The 27,477-nt window shown below is 38.9% G+C and overlaps 1 protein-coding gene and 1 long non-coding RNA gene across 2 annotated transcripts in view; both read right to left on the bottom strand.

The window, feature by feature from the left end:
• The window catches only part of LOC147157985 (uncharacterized), a 59,515-nt gene extending 36,311 nt beyond the window's left edge, over positions 1-23,204 (bottom strand). The window contains exons 1-3 of the long non-coding RNA XR_015091422.1: positions 23,009-23,204; positions 21,327-22,070; positions 20,618-20,673 (exon numbers count right to left, since the gene is read on the bottom strand). This is a non-coding gene — a long non-coding RNA (uncharacterized LOC147157985). The remainder of the gene's footprint in view (positions 1-20,617; positions 20,674-21,326; positions 22,071-23,008) is intronic.
• Positions 23,205-24,427: 1,223 nt separating this feature from the next.
• Positions 24,428-27,447, bottom strand: cdca8 (cell division cycle associated 8). The gene is made up of 11 exons (XM_086062668.1): positions 27,307-27,447; positions 27,002-27,088; positions 26,447-26,575; positions 26,138-26,178; positions 25,988-26,063; positions 25,835-25,902; positions 25,663-25,745; positions 25,439-25,534; positions 25,206-25,335; positions 25,047-25,133; positions 24,428-24,849 (listed from the first exon to the last, which is right to left on the bottom strand). The coding sequence occupies exons 2-11, from the start codon at positions 27,084-27,086 to the stop codon at positions 24,814-24,816; spliced, it is 831 nt and encodes a 276-aa protein (XP_085918794.1). The 5' UTR covers positions 27,087-27,088; positions 27,307-27,447; the 3' UTR covers positions 24,428-24,813.
• Positions 27,448-27,477: the final 30 nt, after the last annotated feature.

The raw sequence follows: 27,477 nt of genomic DNA, 5'->3' as shown, positions 1-27,477 counted from the left end.
TGAATCAGAAATGTGTCCCTTCTGTGAACTGTGTATCGATCGAGTCCCGGCGTGCCAACCAGCAAAACTTACTTTTACAACTTTGAAAACTGTTGTAACGCAAGAAATATATAATTGATAAGAGTAATAATTCCATTGTTTGTTGTTGAGTTGAACATCAGGATCATGTTGTTGTGACTTGTGCTAAAATTCATTGTTTACCAATTGCGATGGGAGTTCTATTTTTTTATATATTACTTTAAGTAATAGATCAAATTGATGGGTGGATGTACTGTTTGATTAATTGTATTCTATCAGTGTTGCCTGTTAGCCTGAAAAAGTAACTTGCTTAATTATTTGATTTTAAAGGAACTTAGTTACTTTGCTGATTACTTGATTTTAAAAATAACAGATGCTTTACTGATTACTTGATTTTAAAAGTAATGTAGTTACTTTACTGATTACTCGATTTTATAATTTAGTTACTCTACTGTTTACCTGTACTTGATTTGAAAAGAACTTAGTTCTTTTGCTGATTACTTGATTTTAATAGTAACCTAGTTCCTTTGCTGATTACTTGATTTTAATAGAAACTTAGTTCCTTTACTGATTACTTGATTTTAAAAGTAACAATTATTTTACTGATTACTTGATTTTAATAGTAACCTAATTCCTTTGCTGTTTACCTGATTTTAAAAGTAACTCAGTTACTTTACTGATTACTTGATTATGAAAGTAATGCACTTAGATATTTAAGTTACTTTCAGCAGACGCTGACAACTCCACTTAACGTAAAAATGACAACTGGTTTTGCACTACTTTATTGGAAGTGCATTTTTAACTGTAATGTTTAAGTGTAAAGTTTGTATTTAAAAATGAATACAGCCTCTTTGACATCACATAAACATTATTTTATATAAAGATTAGGTTACCAGGATTTACACATAAATGGTCAACTTGTTTTTATTTTTTTTTAAATGTAATATACTTTTTTTTTTTATAGACTATTTTTTGTTAGAAATCAAAAAAAAAAGGCAGTATATTTTGACCTGACATATTAAACTGTTAAAACTGTAATGGTAAAACGTAATATTTATAAAGTACATTGTTTATAAATATGACTATGAAATTTCAGGGACATTATTTTTAACAATTAGTGCAATATTTGACATCATTTATATCATCACATGATGGTCCCCTTTGAAAAAAAAGACAAATACTTTAGTATATAGAGTAAATGCCTGTTTGCAACTTGGGGCAGTTTCTTCCGACAGACTGCCTGATATTTTATTAATATAAATATACTTTTCACCATACATATTAATATTTAACTCCGGATGTTTGTCACCAGAGACAAGCGTGTATGTTTTAATCAGCAGTCTCGCAGTCACTTGAAGCTTACTTACAAATTCATAACTTCTCCTTGTTTATGTGCAACATCTTTTTAATAATCTCACAGCGCATGGAGAACAGGATGGGGACGAGGAGGATGTTGCTGAAATAGCCGGACAGTAATGAGACGACAAGAGTGCGGACATTTTTGCTGACGCCTGAAGAATCCCCCAAAGTAATTAATAATAGGATTCTTTACATCCCTCCATACACCCCACTTTTCCTTATTACTTAATTCCTGCTCAGCGGGCATGACGTTCCCATGAGTACGCTCCTGTATCACCCTCCCAAAAAAGGTCAAACAAAGTTGAAAGGCAATCAGTCCCCAACCTTATTCCCTCACAGGTGATTTACTTCCTGTGTTTGCATGCGAGAGGGACCCCGGGGGGTTTGGCTGAGGAAAGGTGGGCCACTTCCATGACACTATGGTCAGGTGGCTTGTTTATTAAAATAAAAAATGGCTTGTGGTTGTTGAGATAGACCCTCATATCGAGGTTAACGATAAGAAATCTTCATGGAAAAGAGGAGCATGAACAGAAAATTGAGAGCTTCCCTGGATTACAATTCAAGTCGTCCAGTCTCAATAACATGGTGATTACTAATGTAAATTAGAAATGGGCAAGGCTCACCACACCGCAGCCTCTAAGCACTTTATGGTGCAACAAAGCTCCAGTTCAGACTAATTGAGCTGTTATCTTTATTTGCAGTGGTCACTGGGATATTACAAGCGGCAGTGAATAAGCATTAAAATGGTAATTGAAAAGGTTTTATTAGTTGCAAGATTAATTAATTCCTTTAAATGGCCACTCAAAGATTGCATCCAACTTGCCATTACTCTACGAGTCTGGCAATTAACATTCAGTTTTGACGTCCAGGTGCCTAATTGGCAATATTTACCTATCATTCACACTCAAAAAAATAATTCTTACGCATGAAAATATAATCCTTCTCAAAGAAAGTAAACAAAATAAACCTCTACATACACACACAAAACTTAAAAAAATAAAAAATAAAAATTCACACACAAAAAAGAAACTCTCATAACACAAAAATACAATATCCTACACACACAAAAAATAAAACTCACCAAAAGAACTTTTGTCACCAAAAAAACACAAATAAAAAATTTAACAAGAAACTGAAATACACCAAAAAACTCTCAACCTCAACAATAAACATCTCACACATCAAAAAACTGACACCCACCAAAGGGGGCATATACTGTAGGCCAAAAAATAAAATTTACTGCACATTTCATTCACACCAAAAAGGTCTATAATAGGTCCTAGATTGTATATACAAACTCACTCTAAGAGGCTCTAAAAAAAGAATTCAATACACACACACACACATCACCAAAAAACACAAATCAAAAATCACGAAAAAAAATACCACAAAAAACTCTTACAGAAACATAAACCTCACACCAAAAAACCTCTCACTCACCGAAAAAATGTATATACACCACACCCGCCCCCAAAATAAAAAAAAACTCAATACACCAAAATACCTCTATGACACGTTGAGAAAACTTACCAAATTTCTTTTTTAAAAAGTCTCACTCACCATGTCAGAGATTACTGTAAATGGAATACTCAGCAAACTCAATAGAGGAAGGCCTGAGCAGAGATTCAAACCCAGACCTGTCAACTAAGGCCCAGTCCAGACGGAAGCAAAGCTGGCTTCGTTCCTCAAACAAATCTTTTACACACAGAAGCGTTTCAAGACTTGCGTGTGTCCAAAAGAAGACGCTGAGGACGGCTGTAATGTATATGCCAAGTCTGGAGTGGCGCTGTAGCGCAACCACAGGGAGTTAACGGAAAGCGTAGAAGAAGAATCAGCGAAGAAGACGAACACTTTTTTTCTAACGTTATTGCAATCTACAGAACAAGAAGACGAACACAGGAGAAGTGACAATGGCAAGTACAACACTGCTTGTTGAACGTGGGAATAAAGAAGCAAAATATTTTGCTGCAAAAGCTTAAGCAAGCGAAGGAGGCTGCGCAAAATGACTACGACACGGCTATCCGCCTTTGTTATCGACAGACTGACAGTTCGCGCGCAGTCACGCGAAAATTGCCGCATACGTCATCAATCTGCGACAATGCGTCGTCATTGAGCTGCGACCATTACGTCATCACTGGAGGAGTATCCTGCATATGGCATCCAGACGGACGCGTACGCCCCGCGTATTGAAATCTTTACACTCTGGAGCCCGGTTTAAAAAAATATCGGTTTCAAGCTCCGAAACCATGCCAACGTGTGGACGAACGGCCGAACCGGTAAGAAGCTTGTGAAGATACATTGAACCTGGCTTTCATGTTGACGGGGCCTTAGAGACACATGCTAAACACTTTAAATTTTATATGTATAATCTTAAATGTAAAAAACAAAATCAATCATTTTCCCTATACATTAAACCTTTCAACAAACCAAGCAATTAGGACCCATCAAAGGAATTAAGTGATTGAAAAATGATGTTATTAAACGTATCCCCACACAGATTCCCATCTTTAATCTGCTTGCAACTGTGACATTGATCGCATTAAAATATTATTAAACAAAAGCCCAAGCGTGTATTTATTCATCCAGGAAAACGAGCAAAATGCAGCATTTGTGGTCTATGATGAGTTTGTAATGAGAGCTGTGCCCTTGTTCCTCCTTGCTCTATTAAAATTTCTCAAATTCATCCAAACAAACTGGTTACTATAATGTCTATCATCTAATTATATATTTATAAAAAAATATACTGTTACTACTTTGAAACTGCAGTGTCAAGAAGTTTAAGTGGTTGGTGCATCCTGACAGTCTTTTTGAAACGGCGACTCCAAAGCTGAAAAGTGCGTCCTCTTGCAAAACTGAGCAAGCTACTCTCCTGACATTTACAACCACTCCAAAATATCATGATGACACCCAGTGCCCATACTAAACTGCACTTGCTCAGTAAATGTGCAAGCGCTCGAAGGAGAAAAGAGGTTATACTGTACACCAAGTGATCTTTTACCTCAAGTAACACACTGTGAGCTGGGTGAGGGCAAACATGATCTCAGTCAGGTGTGCAGCAGGCCCACCAATACAACGCTGTAGTATACAGCCATACAAAATCAGAGGTATGATGGATCGGAGTAGTCCTAATGCAGAGGCAATGCATTGACTCGAGTTTTAGTGGAGGTAGGCCAGACGGTGTGGCCTGACAGGGATTGATAACCTTGCCATCGTAAGTCTAGATCAAAGCGACGGGGGTCTTCTGTGTCTGGGTGGTCAGGATAGAGGATGACAGAACCATGAGTGAGTTAATATATCATTTTTTTCCACAACACAAATCTAGTGCATGTTTTCTATATAGCTTATTAAATGCAGTTTTCCTATATTACTGAAAAAACATTGTGTTTAATACGCACTCGTGTGTAACTCATTCACTCCGAGCGATTTTCACTGAAGTAACCCCCTTCGCTCCCGACTGTTTCACTGGATTTTGACAGAATATTGTCTTCTATTGCTATAAAAACATGGAACCTACCAAAAGAAAGATTAGTCTCTTCTTTCATCAGGAAAAAGAGTAACTGTTGAAAACAATGGGGGAAAAGAGCTTTTTGCAACATGGCCTTGGTTGATCTCATACTCTGCTGCCACCTGCTGGCCGTTTAGGTCAGAGGTTCTAGCATTAAAAAAAAAAACATTAAAAAAACCTGATAAATATTAGTGATGCACCGAATATTCGGCCACCGACAATTTTTGGCCGAAAATGGCAAAAAATATGCATATTCGGCCAAAATAAAATTAAAGCCGAACGAATATGGCCAAAGAGCATGTTGTGGTGACGCAAGCAAAAAAAATTTTAAAAAAAATTATTTTTAAATTAAAAAAAATTTAAATTAAAAACTCTGCAAGCAAGTGTCTGTTTGAATTAAACAGTATTGTCCAGCATTTCATCGGGTCGAAAAAGAGAGCGCTGCTGAGAACTGCACTACATGTGAGCCACTCTTTCTCCTGCAACGCCTTCCTTTTTTTCTTTGATGAGAGCCCCTTGAACGCTTCCACTTTTTCACTTGCATTCTGGTGGCCGTGCTAAATATTTGAGCTAATGTTAGCACTATTGCTATCAACGGTTTTAAACAAGTACAACAACACTTACCACTATCTCCGGGTGGCGACAGACCTGTACAGTACACCGTGTGTGACTTTGCAGTCCGTTCCCAAAGCCGATTGGCTGGTGCAAAGAAATCTATTTATTTTTAAACGTTGGTGAATATGTGAATGTGCCGATTCTAAGTGTGCCCCACTCCAAATAGCCTAGAAATACGTCATTCGCACCGCACCACACACATTTCATTAACCCACATGGACACATTTCAATTTATATTGTGCTTTGTTAAAATGCCAGTGCTAAATAAGCCTAAATATTTTATAATAATATTATAATTTTAATTAATTCTAATGAATGCAACAATAATAACAAATTTACAATTTGATTTCGGCGTTTTGGTTTTTGGCCAAGCATTTCTCATTTTCTTTATTTTTTTTCCGGACAAAAATTTCCATTTTGGTTCATCCCTGATAAATATGGTTTTGGGACCATGCTCATATTTAAAATATAACTTTTTTATACGTTTTTGGGAGCAAATGAGTTAAATGCAGTTTTCCTATATTACTATAAAACTGTCTAATACACACCCGCGTATAATACACACACACCAAAATCACCCTCAAAAAGCAGTTAGGGTGTACCCCACTTCTCCCCCAAGTCAGCATAGAAAATAGATAGATGGATATTTCAAGTTTTGAGTTACAAAAGTTGGATATTCACCCTCTGCTGGCCAATAAAAAAAACTAAATCCCTCATGGATGAGTTTTCCATCTCACCACCATTTCTTCAATCTATTTTCAATCTATTGCTACCAAAATGTAATCAACTCTAGATCTTGACAATATTGACCAGTCTGTAGAATTATGTCAAATTCTATCGACCTGCACTCGGGCCATTACGTGCACACATATGAACTTGTAGCGGTGAAAGCAATACGTATGCGAAGGCTAATAACTTAGTGTAATTTATTCCTCTGCCAGTTCAATTAGATTGTCAATTACACAAACTCTCATGCTCTTATATTTGCCTTTAATATGTGCGCGATATCGAACCAGCGCAGAGAAAACACTTTCAAAGTCTTTCAATCGCCTCCAATGAAAGTAATAACCCTTTTCATTAGTGTCTCATCACTGACACTGCATATTGTGAATAAACCAGATAGATAACATGAGTCATTATAAACATGTCAGTGCATTTTATCCCGGTGGAGAATCAAATGGAACCGGTCGTAAAATTAATCAACCTGCAATCAATTGAACGGTCATATATGCTGTATATACCACGTCATTTGGTATCCTAAGCAACATGGTGAGTAATGAGTAGTTGGTATGTGCTGACTTGTGTTATTTGTACTCTGCATTTTTCCCCCCATTTTTACTTTCCATCCTCCTTCCATGCTTGCACACCCTCATTTCCTCCATCTTGGTTACACCCCCTTTGATGTAAAGCCTATAAATCATATGGTGATAGATTAGCCCCGCTGGGGATGTCCCAACCCAAAGCTCCGGCGAACCTCGCTCACCAGATACACTCCTTTGTTCTGAACCCACCTCACCGGGGAATATTTACATGAAGGCCACTGATCCCAGTCATCCGGGCTTGGAAACCGAAAAGAACAGGTTATATTCCCATAAATACTCCAAGGACAATAAAAGACAGATATTTCCAAGGGACAAAATTCCAGGTTATATTCAGACTCGTAAATCTGGTGGGACGAAATGCTACAATCGTCTCTATTTATATTGCAGGCTTAGGCGGATCATCAAACTTAAGTGTGAGTTTGAGTTCAAGGGGCGTAACATGCTACCAGACCACGTGACTTTCATCCCGACGGGCTGTCCAGCAAGTTGTCCTGTTGTCCCACCATCCATCACACCTAACAGCAACAACACTTCCCTGCCCAGCAATTCCAGCCACTAAAATGCTCATCCTGATCCAAGGATGCCAAAGCAACAAGGTCACCCGCTGACATCATAATTTGACAAAGAAGAAAAAAAACACATCACTCACTCACCCTCAATTTTAACTGCAGGCAACTCTCCCAATAAGATCAAATATTTATGCAACTCAGTGAGCATTCGCTGTTATGACAAAGAAAAGAGCACAGTTTGACACATCGGGCAGCGTTATCGCCTCGTTGTCAATGACTCATGACAGCCGTTATGATGTCCACGCCACCTCTTCATTCCAGACTATCTTTATGGCGCACACTTGGCTCATGGTGAAAGCTGTCCATTTTGACTTTCGATTCACTCATCAATTTTCAGTATGTCCACTGTCTCTGCCAGACATATGAGGTGTATTTCACAAAGCAAGTTTAGTGAGAACCCTGGATCAAGAAACCCTGAAATGTGGGGAAACTCTGCGTCTTCCGTTTCAGAAAGGGAGGTAACTGAAACCAGAGGAAAAAAAGGTAACTCTAGCCTGTTTCACAAAAAGAGGTCATTTAAGTTCTCGATCAGTTACCATAGCAACATTGTCCATGAATCAAACCTGGTCGGTGGCAGGTTTTTCACAATGAACCTCGAGGATTTTGTGTCCCCGCCTCCTTTCAGTCACACACGACATCTCATTTCCTCATTCATAAATTCCACTGCGCCGAGTTTTTGCGTAAATACGCCTATAGTCTATAGCGTAAACTCCATTTTTGTCACGAACATGGCATGTCCTTTTGACAATAACCCTATTGATGAACGTGCCGCAACATTGCGCAGGGAATTAAATATTCGTCGGGAGATTGTTATCAGACTGCGCATAGATATGCTGGCATTTCCCGACAGTTATCTTTTTGAGCGGTACCGTTTCACATCACAGTCCATCACCTACATAACTTAATCCGTCCTTACATGTGCAACATTACCGGCGCTGTAGTCATGCACAGCATATATTGTGACCAGAGCAGCAACGTTCTCCCAAGCCGCCTTCCTCTACGGGGAGCCGCTGCGGTGTGGCACTTTTTTTCATATTCAAATTCACCATATGATCGCATTAAGATTTTCAGTTGCGAGGGGTACAAAAAATATTTTTTTTAAAGAACGCGGAAGCACTCTGTGCTTCCCCGTTGCCATGGTGACTCGACGAATCGGGGCTCCATTAATGTGGACTTTTTAGTGTAGTGACAACGCCAGGTGAAACTACTCTGCGTTGATATAATTACCTCAGTTTCCCCTCTCAGTGTATGTCAACTCGCTGTTCAGGGTTAGTCTCGGTGTTTGTTGAACATGCTTTGTGAAATGGACCCCTGGTTTGGACGACAAGACTCGTGTTTGTCTGTGGAAATAGTTGTTGTGTGTGTGTGCTGTGTTGGTCATCTTGAGTACAGTGCTCCCTCACTTTTCACGAGTGATACATTCCACGAGGTAGAGGTTGACTTTTTGGGGGGCAGATTTACGCCTCTATTAAGCCATTATGAACCAGTTTCCACCCTTCCAAACACGAATGAAGAATAAATACCGCGGCTGTAAATGCACTTCCAGTGGAAGTTGTTAGGACAAGAACAACAACAACTTATTTGTCTATAAGAAGAAGAAGAACAACAACAACAACTTCTAGAAGAAGAGGACGTTCTTCTAGAACAACAAAAACATCAACAACTTCTTCCTCTGGAACAGGGATAGCCAAGTTCGGTCCTAGCGAGCCGCAGTCCTGCATGTTTTCTGTGTCTCCTGCCTCCAACCCAGGTGTTTCAAATAATCATCATAATTACGTTCTGCAGGAGCCTCTCAGCTGTGTTGGAGGAGGGAGACATCAAAAACATGCAGGACTGCGGCTCTCTAGGACCGAACTTGCCTACCCCTGGTCTAGAAGAACAACAACTTCTTCGTCTAGAAGAAGAACAACAACAGGAAGTTCTTCTCGAGGAAGAATAAAATGAAGAAAAACTGGAAAAACATCTTCTTCTAGAAGAAGAAGAAGAAGAAGAAGAAGATGGTCATGTGAACTTTTTCACAACAAAGATTTACTGTGCCAATGGGTGCATTAACCCACCAGGATTTTACCTTGGGCTACAATCTGACACAGGATTCTGGTTAAGGTAAGCCATTTTAAACGTAGTAAGTAGTACATTTTTTGACATTTCATTGCCCTCATGTGCTGCAGGAGGCAGAATGCGCCTCTGCTGACAATTTCTGAATGCAACCTATAATCAGTGACTCGTACTTCAACTGTTACCAAATGGCACATTTGAACAACATAGAGATTCCAAACGGAATAAAACTTTCTTTCTCAACGCACTCACGATGAAGGTACGGAGATTTTGGGGGCGAGAAGATTTATATGAGAACAAAGTGTATAGGAGAGTAAATTGCTTTCAGGTGCAAGTCTGTATATACAGTAATTGGCTAAGATGCGTCATGCAAGTGGGTAAAGCAAATGTGACAAAGGGAATGATTACAAGGTGCATGCAGAGCTGTAAGGCCTGAGCAGAGTACTGTGAATATCAATTTAAAGAAAATAAAGTTTCAAGTGACGGTTGCGCGTTTCCGGCGCGAAATAAACACCGTGACACCTTCACTGCACAAGGACACTTGGAAAAACACAAATGTAAGACAAATAAGGTCTAAAGCTATCCTTGATAACCAGCGTTAATGACTTTGTTGTTATTAAAATAGACAAAGGCGAAATTGTACTTTAAAGTAACCCGTAGTGTCATTCTACCTTTCCTCAGAGCCTTCATTCCTTGAGGTCGAGCAGCTCGAGGGGAGGGGTGATTTCCTCAAAGAGATCTCCCGCAATCATGTACAATTCTCAGTGACAAGCTATAAGGCTTTTTAATAATGAAAATAAGAGAACATTTCTGCCAGCAGACAGGAACCTGGAAGCCTTTTTGCTGGTTGCCTGTTAAAAGTGTCTCAGTCCGTATTATACTGTGCCGTTTTTCAGGGACGGCTCCAGATAAGAGTAAATAAAGCTTTTATTGCCTTGATTCCTCCAACGATAGACCTGGCGGTGTAATATAGCCACCAGGATATCAGGGGATTGCTGAAAAATAAGGATGAGAGCAAGGTACGATGATTTTTTATTTATTTATTTTTTTGGTCCCTCTGCGGTAAAGCAGATGAAACAAAAAGCTTGCAGCAATATAGGACATAATTCCTTATTATACAGAGCACACAAACATTGTAAATTGTTGTAGATTAACATTTGAATGATGTGTTTGTCTAATTAAAAAAACAACACTAAGTCAACAAACCTCTTCCTCCTCTTGAGGCAAGCTTTAATCAAACGTGAAAATGCGTTGAGCCTTGTGGTAAACAGCCATGCATTTTCTCAGCCGGCACATTAACACATGACCCGCGAAACTCCAGCACCAACACCACCAGCCCATTATAATAAGGTCATATGTGACAGCAAGCCATTTCCCTTCATCACCTCCATCTGCCAGCTCGCATATAGTACAGATGACACTTATCGATCCAGTATTAAAACTGCTAAAGACCCGGCGTCTAATCAATACTTTTCCACCACTCCGAAAATTCCTTTTGTGCAAGAAAAGCTCTCAAGTGGTTTGATGAATTTCTGACAGCACAGCTGAATGTTTTCTGATTTTTTATTTTTTTCCTATTAGCATGATAATATGACAGCCACTTATTGCTTAATTTGACTTTATTTGTGCGTATTTATGACAAACCGCCTAACCTCTCTGGGTCCATTTTAGTATTTCCCGCTTAATAGCTTTCAGTCTGCTGTTGCGCTATGAATTGACACAGATTATCATTTGCCACTCTGTATTGTCGTCATGTATTTGACATTAAAAAGTAATTTAGGAACTGGAACACTACATAATGAAAGGCAGAATTAAGTCTCGTTTCCGCAGCCTTAATTAGGCAAGGAAAACTAATTTGTTACTACTGAACTGGGATATAAAACAAACACCTAATTTCAATAGTCATTTAAAAATATTTATTCTACATACTGTATATTACAAATACAAATCATTTATCTATTTGTAATGGAGCACCCAGGTCATCAGTGTTCACCAATTCTATTCTCTATTTAAATTTCACAAAATAACTTGAAATCTACCACTAAAGAAAGCTAGCATTTCACATATTGATACAACACGTTATATTTTTGGATCCTGAATTTCTTGCAGGCACAAGGCTTGCCAATTTGGCAGACCTCTCTGCGTCATGCTGGGTAGTGAAGGTGAAGTTCTGTCCTTGAAGACATGACCAGTGGAATGACAATTTGGTGGCACAAAGTTGGTCGAAAGTTACACCGGCCTGTCTGACCACGTCTAAATAGCGGCGCAGGTAGTTTAATGCGGTTTTGTGGCATGGATGTCGTTGTATTTCATTCATAAATATGACAACAGTGGGCACCAAAATTCTGGATTTGAGTCAGAAAATAAAGCCTATAGTCTAAAATTGTGAAAGAAGACATTTATAATTTATAACTATGACTATAACATGTTCCTCATTGGCAAATTTGACAAGAAGGCCTGATCATTTAAATGTTTCATATTCAAAGCCTAGTTTTCATGCAAACATATACTATTATAATAACCGTCATTATGATGATGATAATCATTGTTATGATTGTATTCTTCTTCTCATTTGATTGTGCTGGAGTACCTAATTCAGCAGGGGAACAAACTTCCAGGGCTAATTAACATCCTGATGTTGAAATGATGGATGTTTATTTCAATTAATTATCAATTCACAGCTGAAATCAACACTTCCGCTTAGAACAAGTATTTAAAAAGACGACACCCATCCCAGAGTGCTGGACTCTGATCCTCACACAATTTCAGCGGAATTGTTTAATCCTCCCATCGAGACGTGCCGCTTGACAAGGAAATGTTAATTACCCGTGTACATTATACGCATTCTCTTGTTGACTCTTGACTCCAATTTGCACATCAGTGGATTGTGATTTTTAAGCGCCGCAATCTTCTGAAGGCTTTTGGAGGGTGGAGGGAGGGGAGGGGGCTTCCAAACTTGCTTCAACCCTGCCGCAGGCTGCGAGTCACAGTGGTACAAGCCAAAGGGGTTTGTTTTTTGTAGGCCATGTTGATCTGTTTTATTACAGCTTCCCCGTGCTTGTGAGGAAAAGTCCCAGAGATTTAGGTATACAGGAGGAACAGAGGGCAAAAAATAAAAGGATATCAGAGAAGGTAAGCGGGGAGCAAGTGTGTTTACTCGGCAAGTCTTAGAAAAGATATCTAACGCAGATAAGAGCTGCATGTGATTAGGAATGTGTGTAAAATGCTGCTTAAAAGCTGGCTTTTGTTCAATCCGTTGAGGGGACTCATATCAGATCCATCAGCAGTGACCGTCCTTTTTAACTGCAATGAAAACCCAAAGCGACGCCCACTCATTACAAAAGGGCGAGGATCTCAGCAGTTCTGCTAATCAAATGAATCGCATTATTTTTCATCAAAGGGTTGTTTTGTGTTTCTTGTAAAACAAAAGAAAGCACACAACTGGAGTGCTAATAAACACTTTACACATTTTAGTGGTTGCCCCGACAGGATGTGAAGGTCAAAAGCTCTGTGATGTATAACAGCCCAACTGCCAGTTCAGCATTTTACACACACGCTTCAGCCTCCACGAGCAGAGATAAACATCAGGAAAATGATGGGACCATCACCTTGACTCGCATATGTCTGTTCATCTTTCTGACAGCAGATCTTATTAGCTCCAGTGTATTTGCTACTCATCCAGAAGTCATCAGTACATCCATTCGTTCATTTCTGGCATTCTAACAATTCATCAAACAACCAATAATATGCAAGTCACTCTGTCCCGAGAACAATTTTGGGATTGTATGATCACTTTTTATTCCAACTAATTACTTGTTTATTGTTAAGGTACAGCATCTGTATTTCATTGTGGTTGTTTTTCTTTTCATATTTTTATTTACTTTTTATTACCCAATACATATGTTTGTTTTTTTTGCACACAAGAATTAAAAAATTTAAAATACTAATACTAAATCTAATCGAACCTTAACTAAAATTAAGAATTAAATAAATAAATAAATACAAATTTAAAAAAAACTAATTCTAAATCTAATAAAACCTAAACTAAAATGAAGAATTAAAAAAGTAAAGAAAAATAAATAAAATATGATAATTTTAAATCTAATAAAACCTCAACTAAAATGAAGAATTAAAAAATTTAAAAAACATAAAAATGACCAAATCTGCTCTGAAAACTTAGTAAAACTAACTAAAATTTAAATTAAAAAAAACTCATAAAGCAATAAAAACGGACTTCAATGATAAATTCCAACGCTTATAACTTTAATTTAATTATAACGAGACTTTACACCGACCTAATCGGTTGGCTCAAGATCGGACGATATTTAGCATTTTATGCAAAATCGGCTGTCTTGATTTGCCCAATCAATCAAGCATTTTTTGGAGATAGGGTTTTTTTTCCCCCCATGCATTTCAATTGAAGTCAATTATTTGTGTGTTTTTGCTATTGATGGGCCGTGCCAATCCCTATTTTATGTGAATGGCAATGGTTGACTGTAGAGTACATATAAAAGTTTTTTAAATAGTTACATAGCTCTATCTTCTGACCAAATCGGTGATTGGTCATAGGGTTGTTGGGGTTTTTTCAAACTCACTGATCGTTGATCTGCCCAAAAATCCTGATTGTCTAAAGCCTAATTATGACCCTGGTAGTGACTAGTCTGCCTCATATTTGAGAGGTCCAGAGTCTATGCTCTGACCCTCCTCTAAATGTCGGGTTTCATTGATTTCACCATGCCCACTGAAATTGAAAATGTTTTAATATTCACGCATCTCGGAGCGATGGTGGGGGATATATAGATTATATATATATATAAGAACAGAGACCAAAAAGTGTAGACTGAAGCCTAAGCTTATACTGTCTACCCTTTTCGCATATTACATCATGGTAACAGAACTATCACAAGTTGACAATAGCAGTTATCACAAGAGTGACAAGAGCAAAAGAGTTTGGTGAAGTTATACAGTGAAAAAAAGGGCAAAAGGAGGAAAAAAAATATTATTACGGGGTTGATATATCCCGAGCTCTATGACACACGGTAAGTGTCGCATGTTGACGTGGTAAGGAAGCCACAGCGATGGAATACATTGAATGTACCACGGCTGATTTTAGCAATAAAAATGTTAGCTTGAATAAAATACAACATAGCTTAGGCCTACTTTGCAGGCAAACCAGCAGAAAAAAGCACCAGACTACTTGCTGTTTAGTTGCTTAGCAACTAGCATTAAATATGGACAAACTTATGCCACCACCAAGTAGGTGCAACACCAACCAAAACTGTAATGATTATTGCGCCAGGTTTTGTACATTTTCCATGTTGCTAGCTAGCTAGCTAGCTAGCTGGTGCCCAAAACTAATTTGTGGTATCTGTAGACTAAAATTAAATTTTCATCTGTCATTTTTTTTAAAAGGGTTATGCCAGGACATTAATCAAACAGATGGCAAGTGAAGCCTCGGGAGCCAGCAGACCATTCTTCGGTAAATAATTGTTTGAAATATTCACTGTCCTGTCACTCAAGTTATATTAATTAACAACGTCTTCTTTGTAGAACATTATCTTGTTTAGGGTGTATGTGTGTGTGTTACTGGAAATAGAGTGATCATTGTGTTGCAACTGCCCTCTAATCATATCACTCACCACTGCTTGTAATAAAAAGCAGAGCTGGAAATGAAGATTAATTGATCCCCCAACTTATTTCATCAGAGGTCCGCTGCCACAAAAACCACGACACAGGTGTTTCTCAAGCGGTCCAAACGGGTAGCTGCGGGTTTTTGTGGGTCTCACAGCACCAATACAAGCATTACTAGCTGTTACATATCCGTCGGGAATACTAGAGTCGACCACGCAGTATTTTTTTTGTAAGCAGGATGTTATGTTTTATTATAGAGCAAAAAAAATATGGATGATGCATGTTTATGGATGCATCCAGATGGCACCTGAGGGATGTGTTACAATAGCGATAAAGCATTTGATTGACCACACTGGAATACACAATGATTAAGATGTGAAAGGCCTCTCAGTGTCACTTTTGAGGGACAAACTTTACATATGAGGAACCTAATTGTTTAATCCATATGCAATTAAATGCAGCACTACCCGCCTTGGTGATTAATAGTTTATAGTTGCTTATGTAAGCTCAATTTGACAACATCTGCTCACTTTTTTATGCCATGCAATGAAAATTAGCGCAGGATCGTATTAACAAAACGTGGAAGAATAACTGACAGTGGGATTATAAACTCATTATTTTTGCAAAGGCAGAACGTTTGGATTGTACACAATGTGACAAAGAAGATTACACCTGAAAACCTGCAATGCTACACAGCACATATCAGATGATAAATATAATCCACCTGCACAAACCAACCTCCAACAAGGTGAACAGTAAGACATCTGAACTTAAAAAAAAAAAGGACTGCTTTGTTCAAGGACAGAGTTGGACCCTTTGTCTCCTTCCCAGCCTCCTAATGAATTGCTTTTAGTCCTGTTTCGGAGCAAATTATCCTTCCCTCCCCTCCTAATTTTCCAATTTGCTGTGTCATTTACACCTAATTGAGGGCCGCACAGGGCTGCATTACTCTCCCAAATAGGGCGATATAGTTTATTGAAGGTCTGCTTGATGCAGAGGAGCTGGTAAAGCAAACATCAATTGTAAGACCATATAGAAGATGGGGATTCTCCCAAGAGGCGCTTGCAAAGAGGCTTTAATTATTTCTCAAAGGCAATCCCCGTTGCTACTTGCTACCTAGCGCTACTCGTTTTACGGCCTCACTCCTCCTCTTTCTGTAATGGAGATAATTAATGAGGTGAGAATTCACTTTGTTTCATCCCTGCTCTGTCGCCTTGCCTGGAATTTGCATCACATATTCATTGAGCCAAATAAGAAATGAGTTTTCAATCTGCCCCGGGTCCAGCATGAAAACAATGTATAAAAGTTATCCGCCAGAGGATATGCTAACGCACCTATAGCTTCTCAAATTCAGCCAACACATGAGCGCAACAGGAACTCAACTGTAAGAAAATATTGTCCTCCTCTTTAGCTGCTTTTAATTCTTGAAGCTGATTGTGTCGTCGTCACTTCTTACGGCTGTCGACTCGTGATTTAATTAACTTTACGCTGAACACACAGTGTTCTTTACTGCTTCAATTATAATCACTCTTCGCCTGTTTTCCCCTGTCATGCGGGATGTTATTGTCATCATGCCGCACTGATTTTGAATTTTAACTAAAAAGTTGTCAAAGTCTATAAAAAGTGACACCACAAACTACCTTAAGAGAGTAAATTTGACAGTCAACTCAAAAATGTTACTGACAATATGTTCTATGCAGTCTAAACGACTTGTTTTTATCCATCTCATGGGGCGGCCATTTTGTCACTTGCTGTCGACTGAAAATGACATCACAGTTGTTCAGGTAAGGACCAATCACGGCTCAGCTTGTAATTGTCATATGACCAAACTCAGAAAACCTGTTTTCTTAGTTCGGTCACGTGACATTCGCAAGCTGAGCCATGATTGGTCGTTATCTGAGCCCTAAGCAGCTGTGATGTCATTTTCAGTTGATAGCAAGCGCAAAATGGCCGCCCCCTGAGATGGATACTGCTTTATTCATATATTTGTTTATTATTGGGTGAATTACAGAAACTAAATAAAACACATACAGGCTGCATTGAAAATAAATAAATCTCTGTACTGATTGCATTAGTAAGTGTATAAAGTGTGTAAAGTCAATCTGAGAGGGGAGGGGAGATTATGGAGGTCAGGACCATGGGGACTTCATAACTGGCTACAGCCATGATGTCTGACAGGGGAGTGGAGGGGAAACACCAACAGCCTCAAGACGGCTGTTGCGATTTTTTTATTATTTTGTTCACTAAATTATTGACTACATTTTAAATTATAACCACTACTGCATCTACTACTGTAAATCCTATCTACTATTTCCTCACATAGTGGTCAGGCGTCTATTAGGGGTAAGGTGTTCCTTTCTTCAAAATTATGAAAAATCGAGCCGTGGTCTCCGCTGGACAAATGCTAGGATGTGCTGGAACCCCGCCCACAATTTAAAATGTCAATCAAATATTACCGTTATGACCTAGAACAGTGGTCTGCAACCTGCAGCTCTGGAGCCACATGTGGCTCTTAAGTCCCTCTCCTGTGGCTCCCTGTTGAGCTCAAAAAAAAAAAATTTAATTAATAAATTACTTCTTTTTTTTCCTATATTTATTTTAAAAAAATTTAGATAAAATATTATTTGAATGAATTAACGATTTAGATTTTTTTTTTATAAAAATAATTAAATATTCAATAAAATGTCAGTCCCAAATTTATAAGTTGTCAGAAAAAGACAAGCAGGAAATTACCATATAATGTACACAAAATTGCCACACACAAAAAATATATTTTTTTTTTAAAAGGCAAAAAGGAAAACGTTCAAAAAGTAACCATAAAATATCCAAAAACAAAAAGAAATCCTGAAAATTATCATACAATGTACACAAAATTGCAAGCGAAAAAGGCAGAAAAAAAGTGTCCAAAAAATAGCCACAAAATGTCCAAAATGGAAGAAAAGTGGCAGAAATTACCATCACATGTCCATACTGTTTCATTCATCAGACTCTCAAAGGTTTTGCGGTTCCAGACAGATTTTTTTGTTATTTGGCCTAAAATGGCTCTTTTGACAGTAAAGGTTGCTGACCCCTGACCTAGAAAAAGTCATTTTACTTCAACTAGCAAAAAAAAATAATACATAACACCTCTAGTAGCTGGAATAAAGCTCACCAGGTCATCATGGGGCTTTTCCACACTGCAACAATGAGGCGTTCTAAAGCAGCCACTCCAGCTCAAAGCTCCGGTCCCCACACTTCCTATCAAGTCACACTTTTTTTTATTATTCTCACCTCCTCACTCTTCTATCTTCACAGCCAACAACAAGGCACTCTAAAGCAGCCATGCCAGCTTAAAACACCAGTTTATAACCACAGATGTAAACAAAAGCATTTCTGTTTAAAAGTTGAGAAGGGGCAACTCATGCCGGACTCAAATGAAGAACACACAAGTGTCTTGATTTGACAAGAGTCTTTAAAGCAAACAACAAGCTAGGTATGTAATAATGCTAATTACCCAATTAGATGTCACCTCTCGGGTTAGATGAGCTGAGAATTGGTTTACAGCCTACAGGGAGCTTCACAAAGTTAAAAATACATTTTAAAAAAATACAAATAAAAAGCACTTTGGGGAGAGGCACTTAAATGCTCCATTTCGTTAACTGATAGAGGCTAATAGTTAAGGAACTACTGTACATCTCATCTCACATATATTATGCACCCCCCCCCCACCCCCGCATATGTTTGCATTACACAGCAGCAATCACTACCATGTCCTTTGCTGACAAATATCTTCGTTTTTAGTGTCGCCCAGGGAGGCCGAGGAAAAGCTCGTCCCTGCGCCATCAGCAAACCTCCTGCTTCGCTTCCCTCAGAGCCTAATTTCCACCGGATTTTTTAATGGCGGCAGATGTTCTTTTCAATCCCACCTGTCATCAGGGGCCGCGTATCAAAACACCATCAGGACCCTGCTGGCCGCCCGACCAATACGTGTCTGGTATGCAGCATGTCCCATTTGCCAGTCGGCCGTTTCGCCACATCATCACTTTTGGTTGCGTCAAATGACGTTTTTTTTTTTTTTTTTGCTGACAAACATAGTAAAAGAAGGGTGTCAACCCCTGGTTGTTTGACTATGGATTGAGTGAGAGACAGTGGCAGGAGGCGATGTAAGTACGTGAATAAATCGATTAGGGGAGCACTTGACGGATGGCATTTATAGGCGGCCCCGACGCGCCGGAGAATTCAATTCTCCGGGGCAACATGCCCCCACCAGGTTCATCCGTCTTGGCGGGAAATTTGGCAGGTTCCCCAGGGTTGGGAGCTCAATTAACCAAAGGGCGAGGCAGTTAGGAGGAGAGAATAGCTTTGTTGAGGAATACGCACTTAATGGTTACAGCGAAAAGCAATTGTGAGGATGCAAACTGCAAGAAGATAAGGCACGGAACAAGTGGACAAAATATCCATGATAACAGAACTTAATACAATGGTACACGGAGGAGCAAAAAATGCTTCCAAAATGCCGCAGATAGAAAATCTAATTAAATCCTGAATTGACAGCTTTATGCCAGTTGGCAACCAAATGTATTGATTCTGGGTAGCTTTTACATCATCTTGCCAACTAACTGACTAACAAACTGCCAATAAAAACATTACCTGCTTTACAGAGGTAATAATGGAAGATCACTTTGAATCATTGTGGTAATAAATAGCTGCCTATTTGAAGTGACTGATGAGTGTCATTTTGTTTATGCTATACTTGAGACAATTTACTTTTATTGCCATTTGACTGAATTCTCCAATTAAACAGTAAATCAAATATATGCAACTTAAACTGAAGCTGAATTTTTGTATACATATATATTTGTTCAATACCACTTTTATTCCAGACCAATACTCAAGTACTCAACTCTTAGTCACTGATCCCCCCCCCCCCCCAAAAAAACAAGATCATTTTATAGCAAGGCCTACAAATCCCAATATAGGATTTTCCTTAAAATTGCATGAAATTACTAGTCATTTTCTATTCTCCTAATTTCTGATTCCTGATTGTAAAACGGCCACAAGAGGGCGACACTGGTATTGAGTTCGGATACTTTCAAATATACCTTGAAACAAGGCCAGTTATCTACCCGATACTAATACCTGTTATTGGTACTCACCCTAGCTAATTATATATATATATATACATATATATACACATATGTGAGTGGGTCTTCAAATTAACATCATGACAAAAAAATGTTGGAAGAAGACATTTTAAGAAAACATTGCAAGTCGCATATAAAATAAGTAGAGTTGAAATGCTGAAAAATTACAAGTACCACAGTGAGTGCCTGAAAGCAGCGGCCCTCAATATGTAGACCTCGTGCCCGATCTATTATTACACAGATCAATTTATAAAGAATCGTTATCTTTTTTTAAACTTTTGTAAATGCAGTTTATCAGCAAAGTAACTGCAAAAGGAGAAACAAAGAAGAAAAACTCAACAGTAATGTGATTCGCTATTTACAAATTCATTTAGTCACATTAAATTGCTAAGGAAAACTGACAACTGCTGAAAAACTCACCAATTTGTTTTTTCTTTCTGAAATCCCGTAAAATGCCACAAGATGTCATCAGAGCCCTGTTTGAAAAGGAATGGTGTCAAGGAAGCATGTTAAAGTGATACATGTCAACTGAGAGACAATATTTTTATATGTAAGATTAGTTTGAAAATTACATTTTTGTGGGATTTGTGGCATACTAACAATTTAAACTAGACATTTTACAGACCTGGGCCACTTTAAAGGGTGTTGACAATGATATGTTCTATGCAACCCTACTAGTCTAAATACGGTATTCTGGTTAATATAGCATTAGTGGAATATGAGTTAAGCAGCAAAATCCAGCTGTTTTTACCAATATCAGAAGGCGGCCATTTTGTCACTTGTTGTCGAATGAAAATGACATCACAGTTGCTCAGGTCTCAGGTGACAACCAATCACAGCTCAGCTTCAGAAAACAGATGAGCTGTGATTGGTCCTTGCCTGAGCCTAAGCAACTGTGATGTCATCTTCAGTCGACAGAGAGCGGCAAAATGGCCGCCCCCGGAAATGGATTATAAACAGCTGAATTTTGCTGCGTAACTCATATTCCACAAATGTCATGTTTAGACTAGTGAGGTCGGATATAACATATTACAAAAAAAATGTAAAGTCCTAATGGTTCAATTGGGCTCCAATCATTGATCTAAAAAAATATTGTTCGTGTGACAAATACCTGATATGTTTTATTTACCTGCGTGAGTTGAGTTGTAGTATCTGGTCTCGGTTGCCAAAAGCTCAGGTCCCAGTCCCTCGTCCCGCACATCTCAGTGGATGATTTATATGGAAGCGTTGCTCCATGACCTCAAAATCCGCCCCATTCATACAGCACCTGTCACTGCACCACTGCCCACGTGCTTACTGAAAAGCGAGCCATCCGTGCAATATGGCAATTTTCCACCTACCTAGAGAATTAGGGAGGGAGGGGGATCCATTCACAGGCAAAACTGTGAAGATTGTGAGATGTAGAGCAGGTGTGCAAAGACTTCGCTAACAAGGGAGTTGAACTGCATGCACTGCTGACCACAGCATCTGTCGTTTTCGGGGATATGGAGGTGATTTCTTTTTTTCTTTTTTTCTTTTTGCACGGCAGTAGTTTGCACAGTGAGTGACAGCAGGTGATCAAGTGCTTAAGATGGTACAGATGGAAGGGGCAGAGTTCCAGTCCCACTCCTTTGTAGCATATGATGCATAGGGAACAAGCGGGAATAGTTTGAGAGCATTTGCGCGCTCATCTGCGGAGACCCAAGGTGAGGCCCGGCCTGACCTGTCGCCTCGTCCCAGGTGAAAATCCTGCCGAGCTCTTTAGGCTTCGTAACGAGCTTCTAATTGGCAGTTCACTCGTCCCTGAAGGTCAGAGTGCATGTTCCTGTGCCAGCAGCGTGAGAGGCTGCCACTTCCTGCCAACAGCCGTGTTACGCCGCTCACGAATATCCCTCTGTGCAAACAAAGTCACGAAAGGACAGGGGAACTTTGAGCAGAAGCTAAATAAAGAGTTTACTGATGATGAAGACATGGACCAACTCTAGTCTTCTCAATTATCGCTCCTTTGTTTACAAGGACAAATAAGACGATCATTCCATATGACGTAATTTGATGGAGACAGCAATTAAGCGGACAGTCTGTATTATTTAGTACGGAAGCGTATTGCATTCACTTGAAAAAAAAAACAACTTCTGTTTTTCTGACTATTTTTGGGGGGGAGCTTTGTTTTTTTGAGTATTTTTTTTTCTGTCAAAAACATTCTGAAAAACAGGCTGAAAAAAATTCAGAATTGTGTATTTTTACAGAATTTTTTTTTTTTTAAACAGAAAAAAAATGTATTCTGAAAAACAAAGCTGGTGTTCTGTTTATTTTTTTTTTCTTACCTCTGAACTCCAAGTGACTTGCAGACTCGCTAATAGCGGGAGCGGACACTTTCCCGCATTCCTCCATATGCAATAAGATGGTCATGTTTACTTACTGGCTCTCAATATGGGAATGAATGTGTATACTGTATTGTGGTTTGTTTTCTAATATCTGAGGGAAAACCCCTTTAAAAAAACATTCAGAAAAACTGAAAATTATTTTATAAAACAGGGGGAAATAACTAAAAAATATATATATATATTCAGAAAAACTGAGAAAATGTTTTTTTTTAAAGAGAAAAAAAATACTCAAAAAAGACAAAGCTTCCCCAAAAAATTTGTCAGAAAAACAGGACTTGAGGAAGTGAATGCGCTAACTAGTGGTGAACTAATAATTCAGCCATTCTAAAAACCCACTATTATTTTCAATATACAAAAAAATATGTTCCCTTACATCAACATGCATTTTTTCATCAAAGGAGAAGATCTTCAGGAACATAGTTAGCTTCTTACTTAGTTAGCCGCTTACCTTCCACAGCTGGGGCCGCTGAGTCCCGCTTTCTTCCTCTGCTTTGCGCTCACTAGCTTTTGATAGCTGCTCTATTTTTATTCTAACCATCTTTATTGAACCTTTTGATACCTTCTCCCACTGGCCCATCAAGCTAGTTCTTGCTAGCCGCTCTTGTTAGCTGCTCCAGCGAGTTTTTGCTAGCCACTCTTGCTCACTCACTCCTAACGCTAATTAGTTGTAATTATCAGTGCGTGTTCAAAAATGCATTATATTAATTCGCCACAAGATGGCACTAAATTCTACACGTTGTCCCTATGAGAAACGTCAAAATGTTGTTGTTTTTCTTGATATTTCTGATACATTTGAGAAAATCAGATCTGGATTATTTGCACTTTAGTTGCTATTTCAGTATTAGACATATTATTACTACTACCACTACTACGTATGCCCGCATCTGGTTCGGCACCCACAGATTCACCTATCTGTTTATTTATTTATTTATTTATTTATTGTAAGAATTATATTTATATTTTATTGGAGTGAGCCCTCGTGTTCCACAGAAAACGGTTATTGGGCGTTTATTTTTATTTTTAAAATAATTTTTGTGGGTTAAAAATATATATATTTCAATACATTTACCAATGAACGCAGATTTTCACTATTCATAAACCGGCCAGGTCCCTAACCCTGCAAAACCCTATCATCCAATGTACTGCCCAAAATAAAAATATGCTCCATAATACTGTAAATTTAAACTATAATAAAAGAAAACATAACATTAGCTTTTAATTTTGCATGATGCGGTTTATGATAGAGATGGTACCAAGATGATAGCAATTTGGCCGCATCATGAACTTGAGTTTAAAATGGATCTAGATTGTGTTAGCATTCCACATACAGTAATACATAAAACATTTCAACATTGCAGTCATATTAAAACACTGCAAATAAGAGTGGCGGGTAAAAGGAAGTGTGTTTAACATGGTGTACAGTGTTTAAAATATTTGAATTTAAATTCCGCTTGAAACGTGAATTATGGTAGTAATTATTCGGCCACCTGGGGGGGGGGTGATTTGAAGCATGTGTTGATGACGTCATCATTCTCATTTGATTCTCATTTCTCAAACGTTTTTCTATCTTCACTCTGTTGTCCTCGATGGATTCAGGTAAGATCTGAAATTATGAAATTATTCAAAATATCTAAACCTGCTCTCAAAAGGAGGCATTTATTGTTTGAAAGTATTAAGAGCAAAAAATTAAAAATGTCAATGAATCAATACTGCCATCTAGTGGCATTTTTGCTGTAGTACAGCTGATACATGGTAACCTAAAGCACTCTGTCGAATGACAGGTGCAAAACTACCACACACAAAAAGTACAGCGGCACCTTGGTATGCAGGCTAAATAAAATACACATTTACTACACTCAATGCAGTGTTGGTTTCAACTCCTTTTTTTTGTATTGAGTACATTAAAATGAAAAAGCATACAATCAACAAAGCACCAGTATAAAAGACCATCTAAGCCATGTGACTAAAGTCCAGACTTTAAGAGTGTGCAGCCAAAATAACAGACAAGGCAGAGGCCCCAAACTCTTGACATGACAAAATGGCTGCAGTATACAAACTAAAACCTGCATTTATCCGTGAACAGTAGTCAAGTGAGTGAATTCCAAGGAATGCGTTAAAAGAAAACAAATTTAGAGTATAACAATGAGAACAGCACTCTACAACACCAAGACAGTCTTTTGAAATATGAAAATAGAACAAGGGGGGGCGGGGGGAAAAGGATCCGATTTTACAAATAAAAAGGAGACAGCTGGGTCAGAACTTTGATCCACATAGTGATGTGAGACGATTCTGTTGGAGAAAAAAAAATAAAGATTAAAAAATAATAATAATGTTACTCCAATTACAAAGTACTACACTTATTAACACTGCATGGTTCAAGCGACAATTGCAAATAGGAGTCAAGGCAATGTTTAAAGAAAATTGGGGGGGGGGGCAGACCTGCAATGTCAATCCAGCATAATAGAGACGGGGTGTATATACAGTACCTGCAAACAGCGCATGCTCCTCAAGGTGGTTTCGCCCAGCTGGGACAGGTCCACTGACTCCATCTGACTGGCCAGCAGCTGAATACTCTGAAAACAAACAACTTTGATGTGAACCCAGATTTAGCCAAAACCATATTGCGGGATCGAAAGTGCACTCACCTCTCCATTACCGACTGGAATGTTTATAGTAATTTCTTCGTTGGCGGCCGAGATGGGGGAGCCATTGACGGAAATACTGTAGACCCTCTCCTTGTGACGAGGAACTCTCACACCCGGAGTCTTGGGAAGCCTGAGGTCCAGAAAGTTTGACAGTTAAGCAATGCATTGCGGGGACCTTTTGACCAAACCATCACAGGGCGACGTCGGGTGCCCGCCACTCATGTGGAGGTTACCTCGGGTCAAAGCGTGGCGTGATCAGAGGAGTCGGGCCCATCAACGAGGTGTCCAGCAGGGTCCTGACAGGAGTCACCATGGAATTCTTTGATGTTCTAAATTAAGATTCAAATCGATTTTTGTTACATTGCAAACGATGAAAGCATTCTGGCTGTTCACTATTTTTAATCCTCTCGTTATCCATCAGCCACAACAAAAGAAACACAATTTGTTTGCCTCCTACCTTCTTATTGAAGATTTTTGTTGGCTGACTGACAGAGCTTTTGCTCGCTTTGACGTAGTTGGAGGCTTTCTTGCGGGTTTCCCCTGAGTGGAGAATTTGTGGTTTTATACGGACGCCGCGCATTTATACAAGAATGGCTTAGACAGTGCACTCAATCAAAATGAGCTATTACCTTCCTTAAAGTTTTCGGCGGTGTGTTTTCATCATTGAAACCGGATTTGGCCGTACGCTTCTTCGACGCTGGATATCGGGAGACAAGAAATGCAATTATTGAGTGTGCTTTAGAAAGCATCAAGAAGCTAATTATACATTTATTTCGTCATACTTTTCTTGACGGCTTTGGTGAGGACTGCGTGGTCGTCAGCCATAATGTTCTCGACACCCGCTGTCTCCTTTTGTCTCTGTGAACAAACATTACAGATAAGGTAAGGCGACAAGCGGAATATGGGGCCGGAGAAACTCAATTGCAACTCGCCTCTGCATCATCTGCTTCCGGGGAATTGAGTTGCTCGAACTCTGCAGATAGACAAGGAAAATATTTGTTTGCTTTTCCATGCGTAAACTACTACACTATAGGGCGTGTACATGTTTGATGAGAGAGAGGGGGGTTAATTTGACGAATCCCCATTATCATCTAAAATATTCAAAGAGGTGGCAAAAAGTACTAATAACAAAATATTTGTACAATTCCCGCTCCGTCTGTCTAACGTTGAAACATTCAAACAATTAAGAGACAATTAATGGCTGGCAACAAACTATTAATGAGATACTGTACTGTACTTACTGAAATGTTCCATCCAACTCATTTTCCTGACACTGGCCGGGAGCTTAATGAGTGCCACGTTATAATTGTTGCGAAGATCTCGCAACATCTGGCTCTTCCTCTCTTGTAATTGTTCAAGTCTTGTATTTACTGTGAAAATCAGAATTAGGTCAGTTCAAATGCTTAAAGAACAATCAAAACACAACAATATGGATATTTTGACGTGACCGTAAACTCGTTGCTTAGCGCCATTTGCCATGATGTATTTATTTTTACGGCAATTTCTTGCCAACAGCGTATATTTTCTGAGGATTATGCTGGTAATACCGATAGCAGCCCATCTTTGGTGGCAAAACAAAATGAAAACTAGGCAGGAACAAAGGAACACAGTCCGGCGATTAACCAATCAGAATCGTTCACGGCAAAATAGCACAAGCAGGAAAATTGCCGTTCACAGCAAAATATCCACTGCCAACTTGCCAAGACACAAACACCAAATAAGTTAAAGAACTTAAACCTGCGATGCACGAGCACTATTACAAATAACCATGTCTAACGTTTTCATCACATTTTTACCTTCACCGTCGAAGTCACTCAAAAATCCTTCAAGTTTAACCATCTTGGGTTGCTTAGTGGACTTGGTCATTTTCCTGGGAGCCATGCCTGAATGAGGCGAAAAAGCGAAGGAAAAACGTTTTAATCATCACTTGCATGGATAAAGCTTACTAGTAGCCGAGTAGAGTCGTAACGGTTACGCTCATGTCGTGTTCGTTTGAGCCTAGCATGGAGGTTGCAAGGTATTTTAACAGATACGAATTTAAAACCATTTAGATCACGATCGTCCGACATTCCAAATGCTGTATGGTCATATGCAATATTACCTGATGTTTTTTATTCTCCCGCTATTCCGTTTTAAACTGCGATTTCTTCTTCCTTTCAGGCGGTTTACAAACTGTAACGCAATTTGAAATTCCCGTCTGGGAGGGCATAATACCCAAGATGCACAAATCAGCTCGCGAGTTTGTACGTCACTTCCTATCTAGATCAGGCCA

Source organism: Leptonotus elevatus, chromosome 19, assembly GCF_054856555.1.
Source record: "Leptonotus elevatus isolate MCC_2025b chromosome 19, RoL_Lele_1.0, whole genome shotgun sequence".
NCBI lineage: Eukaryota > Metazoa > Chordata > Actinopteri > Syngnathiformes > Syngnathidae > Leptonotus > Leptonotus elevatus.
Note: the sequence above shows the minus strand (reverse complement) of the source record. Positions and strands in the feature narration are given on the sequence as shown.

Coding starts and splice junctions, on each gene's coding strand:
- cdca8 (XM_086062668.1), bottom strand. CDS start 27,086: ATGGCTCCCAGGAAAATGACCAAGTCCACTAAGCAACCCAAGATGGTT. Junction 25,903..25,987: donor CACCAAAGCCGTCAAGAAAA/GTATGACGAAAT, acceptor CCCGATATCCAG/CGTCGAAGAAGCGTACGGCC. Junction 25,134..25,205: donor TTCCAGTCGGTAATGGAGAG/GTGAGTGCACTT, acceptor GTTTGTTTTCAG/AGTATTCAGCTGCTGGCCAG.